The following is a 6,106-nucleotide window of genomic DNA, read 5'->3' as shown; positions in this document are numbered from 1 at the left end:
GGGGTGATGGATGGCAGCTGCAGCGGTTGCTGCAGTGGCCCGGCGAGCGCGGCGGAGGCCGCCAGGAGCGGCGGCTGCCACTGCAGCCAGGGCGGGGCGGTGGAGGCCGCCAAGAGCGGTGGCTGCCACTGCAGCCAGGGCGGGGCGGTGGATGGCAGCTGCAGCAGCCCGGCGAGCTCGGCGGAGGCCGCCTGGTGCAGCGGCTGCCACGGCGGCGTGGTGGCGGCGATGGGCGGCGCAGCCTGGTGCGGCCCGTAGGACCCGACCAAGAACAGGTGGATCTCCTGGACCGCCTGGGTTAGGTCCCGCAGCACCCCGAACACCTCCTCCGAGGTGAGGACGGCGGGGGCAGGCGCGACGGAGGACAACGGGAGAGACGGGTTGGGCGGCGGTGAAGACATGATCGAACCGAAGCTAGCTGATACCAAATTGTTATGGCGCTGCTAGAAGGAGGGCGCGAGAGGGCCGGCCGGAGGCCTTTCTGCCCACGGCCGGGCAAGAGGGAAGGGATTTCCTTCTTAATTCTTGCTTGATTAGATTGATACATCTCCTCTCTTTATATAGAGAGGTTTACTTTACTCCCAAGAAAGCGACCCTTATCTCTAATTAACCCTAAGACTAATGGGCTATACCGTCAGCCCAGGCCCATTACGTACTCTAACAGTTGTTTCCAAACTGTAGTGACTTCTAACCAGTTCAGTCACTAAAATTGTTTATGTCTATTCTTAGCCGCTGTCCATCCAAGACTGGTTCCGTATTAACTAGTAAGTGAGCTTCGTATACACATGTAGATTTTGATCGTCAAGAAACTTTGATATTCTCAATAATAAGTTTACAGTAAAGAAGATCGACCCCTTAAGATACATGGATGTGTCATTTGGGTAACTGAACTTGAAACTGCACGTTCAGGACTAGTCTCTAAATTACTATATATAGAGGTCCAAACAGGCAGGGGCGGAGCTACGGCCAGGCCAGCAGGGGCCATGACCTCCCAGCTTTGGAAAAAAAAATGTGAAAAATATTTTTGGGGGTCCGTCTTCAAATTCATTGATACCCAATAAAAGAAAAGGCAGGCAGTAGAAAATCTTTACAAACAACTTTATTTCATTGTACATATGTGCTGTGATCTAGAAGTGATTATACATGAAAGGAACACTAGATGAGAGGAAATACCAGGAGCTAAGAGCTTGAATGATCTTAAGCAAAAGAAAAAGCAAGAATACTATAGTAATTAAGGTATGATGCACCTTTGGATAACTTGTGTCTACAATATTCGGTCTATTTCCTCAACTGCATAATGCTGAAAACGTTTCCTTGATCATGATGATTTCAGCATAAACGTCTTGCATCATTGGCCGATCTTTTGGTGAGTCCACGGAGCATTTTAGTCCCAGTTTAGCTAACTGCATGATACAGTTCTGCATTCTGACCACTGGTTTATTCTCAGTTTCTGTGTTGCGGTTTGCTTCTTCATGTTCATCATGTGGAATAAGACCGGTCTCGAAAATGTCACCAGTATCTTGTGGGGGTGCAGAGACCACCAATCTGTGAAGGTTCAGCCCATCGTTGAAGATAGCATCAGTAGGATGCTTCCCTGTGAGCATTTCTAGCAGAATAATACCATAGCTGTAGACGTCACCTGCAGTTGATATTTCATAACCCAATCCGTATTCTGCAATTTATATGTAATATGAAACGGATTAGTACTTCTCATTTTCTGGACTTATTTTAAAGTATTTATCCTATAAAAGAAAGAGTCTATATGTTAAGGAAAAGGAGTTTCTAAAAAGGAGTAGCACTAATTTCCAGCGCAAACACACACATGCTCATGCACGCACAAGCGCGTGTAACTTATATTACAAATATAAGAATAATAAATGCTTACCAGGTGCAATATATCCAACTGATCCTCTTGGCCCATGTATACTTGTCAAATCGTTAAGACTTTCTGAAGGATGGTTACCAAGAAACTTTGCTAATCCATAGTCACTAACATGAGCAACCATAGCGTCATCCAAAAGGATGTTGCTTGGCTTCAAATCACAGTGAACCAAAGGAGGCGTGCACCGGTTGTGGAGATAGTCCAAGGCAGCGGCGATGTCCGTAGCGATGCTTATTCTTGATACTAGACTCAATGGCCTTTTCTGTCTTTGTTCACCTACTTCTGAATGGACCCAGCTTTCTAGGTTACCATTGGCCATATACTCAAGAACCAGTGCCTTGAATTCATTTCCCAGTTGATCGAAGCTCGAGCATAGACTAATGACCCCCATGAGATTTCAGTGGCGGGTGTTTCTGAGCACCTCACATTCAGTAAAGAAGCTCTTTGGTGCTCCAATATGTTCCAGTTTGAACACCTTAATAGCAACTGGCTGCGCCTGAAACTTCAGTATGCCTTTATAGACCACTCCAAAACTCCCGGAACCAACATGGTTAGCTGAAGAAAAATTGTTGGTAGCTCCAGCAAGCTCATTGTATGAGAATTTCTTGAACTCCATGATTGACTGATCAATGTGTTCTCTCAATTCATTGCTTTTCTTGAAAAGAATTGTTGCAACTGCTGATATCAGAACTACAACAGCAGCAGCCAGAGGAACAACTATTGATATGATATGCAAAGTTTCCTTTCTTTTGGTTGCGTTTGATGTGCAAAGTGGTAACTGGAGCATCGGAGACCTTGTACATAAATCCTTGTTTCCTTGTATGAACACCTTACTTGAATTGCTAAATGCGCCACCTGTTGGAACTATTCCCTCAAGGCTGTTAAAGGACAAATTGAGAAGCTGCAAAGAGTCAAAGGACTCAAAGAAGTCTGGGATTTCGCCGGACAAGTTGTTCCGAGAAAGGTCCATCTCAGTAATGCCTCTTAAGCTCATGAGGGATTCTGGGATGCTCCCACGAAGAAAGTTCACCTCTAGTCGAAGCGATTCTAAATGAAGGCACTCACCAACTGCATGTGGAATATCTCCAGATAACTGGTTGTTGGAAATATTAAGGGAGTCGAGATTAATCAAGCTGCCAATCTCAGATGGTATGGATCCGTTGAGTTTATTATAAGACAAATCTAGGCTCTTCGAAAGAGTGGAAATAGACATGAGCCTAGGTGGAATACTCCCATGGAAATCATTGCATGAGAGGTTTAGCGGTACCAAATTTTGGCAGTCTGCTAAGCTTGAAGGTATGGATCCAGTCAAGTTGTTTTCCTCCAGAGAAAGCTCACCAAGCCTTTTAAAGTTGCCAACGGACTGTGGGATTGTTCCAGAAAGTTTGTTGCGTGACAAACCTAGAAGAAACAAGTTCTCAAGGTTTCCGAGCATGTCAGGAATCTCTCCAGAGAATGAGTTCCCATCAAGTTGAAGAACTGTTAGGTTGGTGAGTTTTGCTATCTCTGAAGGTATGATCCCAGTAAATCTGTTTTCTGATAGATACAACGTCTGTAAGCTTCTTGGAAGATTTCCAATGGAACTAGGTAATGTTCCATGAAGCTTGTTGTTATCCAGATAAATTGCCTGCAATTGGGAAGAGCCTGGTACTGAGGACAAAGTACTCCAATCTACAGCCTCGAACTGGTTCACACCAAGGTCTAATTGGATCAAGTTTGGCAAGGAGAACAAAGAAGGAATCAAACCAGTGAATGCGTTATCACGGAGCTCAAGATTTTGGAGGCTGGATAAATTAACTAGTGATGGAGGGAGTGGACCATCGAAATGGTTTCCTTCCATGACCAATGTTTCTATGTTGGGAAGTGTGTACGCAATATCTCCCGGAATTCTTCCAGACAGTTGGTTATTACCAAGGTAAAGATGAGTCAGAGACGTGATTCTGTAAAGAGCTGGTGGAACTGCACCAGACAAGTTGTTGTATGACAAATCAAGTGCTTCTAAATCCGGAATGTTAGCTAAACTCCCTGGAATGTTTCCTTCTAGCTTATTTTGAGCAAGCATCAAGGAAGATAGATAAGAAAATTTTCCCAGTGTGTCAGGAATTTTTCCCGAGAGGATGTTACCTGTCAGGCTAATATATTGTAGCTGGGAGGCAGTCGGTGAAAAAGATGGTATTGGTCCAGAGAATCGATTATATGAGAGATCTATCAGAGCAAGCGATGGGTTATTAAAGAGGGCTGGAGGGATCTCTCCAGTGAAGTTGTTTCTCATGAGGTCAAGGTAGTAAAGTGAAGAGCAATTTGCTAATAGAGGTGGAATTCCACCAGTTAGGCTATTATTCGACAAGACAACATTGAGCAATGGGCTACTTCCCAAAGATTCAGGAATTGGACCCTTCAGTTTGTTGCTCGCTAGAAGTAAGTATGTAAGGTTGGGAAGCAAACTAATTCCGTGAGGGATGCTTCCATTAAGGTTGTTATTGTTAAGAAGAATTTCCTGAAGAGAAGAGCATTGTGCAAGAGCTGGAGGGATCGCACCTTCCATCGAGTTGTTTAACAGGCGGATGACCTCGAGGTGCGAACACGAGGATATGGTATTCGGAATCACCCCTGTGATGGAATTCATGCTAAGGTCGATGACCTCAAGGAGGGAGCATGATGATATGCTATTTGGAATCATCCCTGTAATGGAATTCATGCTAAGATTGAGGTACCTGAGTTGGGTTAGACGGCTTATCTCTGGAGCTATATGGCCATTGATTTGGTTGTCTGCCATGTGGATTTTTTGGAGAAAAATAAGGTCAGCAATGCAAGGAAATATCTGGCCGGTAATGTTCAAAGATGGAAGGTCAAGGGAAACAACATGAGCTGCGTGCACAGTACTGCATGTCACCCCTCGCCAGCCACAGAATGCGAATGACTCGTTTCTCCATGAGTCTAATGCTCCAGCAGGGTCGGATAGGTGTGACCTTAGACATAGAAGTGCATGCCTATCGGTTTCGGATGTATTGTGGACTGCAGGTGTGGCTAAGGAACAGACACGGGGACAGAAGCTTAGCAAATAGATGAGCACTGCGGCAGGAAGTGGCAGCAACTTGTTTGAAGCTCGGACTGCACCCATCTTGTGTATGCGACTGGATGCTAAGTGAATTGGGTGGTGTGATTGTTTCGCTGCAACCTGCTGGTATTTATAGAGGGCGTGGGCCAATTCAGAGTTATATATGGGTGTTGAACAGGAGGCAAAAAAACTTGAAATGGCTAACAAAAAGGAATAGTCAATTGAACCCTGACCATACAATACATGATTGCTCTGCCCTCTGCCACTTGCAAGTTGCAATGACAGCTTGACCATAGGCATTAGTGAGTGATGAATTGATTGTGATCCTCTGGCGTACATTTGCTAGCAGTATTCATGTCCAAGTTCACTACATACGAATTTGATATTCTTGTATAGGAGAATATTCTGGGTATCTATTTCGTATGTTATCTCATGTCGACTTATTTCTAGAAACCCAAAAGGTATTAAAGGGATGAAAATATAAATCATAGGACTAGGAAATGCTTAGGTTTGAAAAATTGAACATGTTATCACTGTGAACCATGACCTATAAAGCTGGCGTGAGTGTGTGTTTTCAGTCTCCAGCCTAGTGCAATTTGTTTGTGACTAAAGGGTTTGATCCTTTTGTTGCCGTGTGCAAACATCGCTCGTTAACCAAGAGCAGAAGATATAGATATGGTCTTAGCTTCCTATTTGCTGATCCTTCTCACGCATAAAGTGCGGTAGGAGTGCCAAAAAAGGTCATGCACAACACCATCATCTAATCCCTCTAGCTTGTCTATTTTCTTTTTGACAGGAATCCATGGAGCTCGTCTAGACTTGTAGCTATGCGCAAGATGTTCATCTATCTGTCTTCTGTGGGTCAGTCCAACTATGCACACATGTAAAAGACATGTACGTGTACAATGTAGACTTTTTAATTATTACATTTGAAACAATCATACTGTTCAAGCCGGGAGCTTATTACCCTCGAAGCCAAAACGCCATCACCGATGACAGGTGCTTTCATAGTTCACAACTATTTGTTCTGGACCTTCTTATATGACTGATAACTGATGCTACTTTTCTGTTGACTTCTCCTATAGTGCAGATGTTACATTACATTGACCATGACCATTTCACTTTATATTTACTGTATTACTGTGCATTGCAAGGTCAGTGATGAA

At 44.2% G+C, this 6,106-nt stretch overlaps 1 protein-coding gene across 1 annotated transcript; it reads right to left on the bottom strand.

The window, feature by feature from the left end:
* Positions 1–1,074: 1,074 nt before the first annotated feature.
* Positions 1,075–5,264, bottom strand: LOC119353048 (probable LRR receptor-like serine/threonine-protein kinase At3g47570). Its single transcript, XM_037619625.1, has 2 exons — positions 1,886–5,264; positions 1,075–1,672 (listed from the first exon to the last, which is right to left on the bottom strand). Exon 1 carries the CDS (start codon positions 5,238–5,240, stop codon positions 2,280–2,282), a length of 2,961 nt encoding a protein of 986 aa, XP_037475522.1. The 5' UTR covers positions 5,241–5,264; the 3' UTR covers positions 1,075–1,672; positions 1,886–2,279.
* Positions 5,265–6,106: the final 842 nt, after the last annotated feature.

The sequence above is a fragment of the Triticum dicoccoides genome, chromosome 2A (assembly GCF_002162155.2).
Source record: "Triticum dicoccoides isolate Atlit2015 ecotype Zavitan chromosome 2A, WEW_v2.0, whole genome shotgun sequence".
Classification (NCBI taxonomy): Eukaryota; Viridiplantae; Streptophyta; class Magnoliopsida; order Poales; family Poaceae; genus Triticum; species Triticum dicoccoides.
Note: the sequence above shows the minus strand (reverse complement) of the source record. Positions and strands in the feature narration are given on the sequence as shown.

Bases quoted from the DNA above. Each gene is read 5' to 3' on its own strand.
- LOC119353048 (XM_037619625.1), bottom strand. From the start codon at position 5,240: ATGCCTATGGTCAAGCTGTCATTGCAACTTGCAAGTGGCAGAGGGCAG.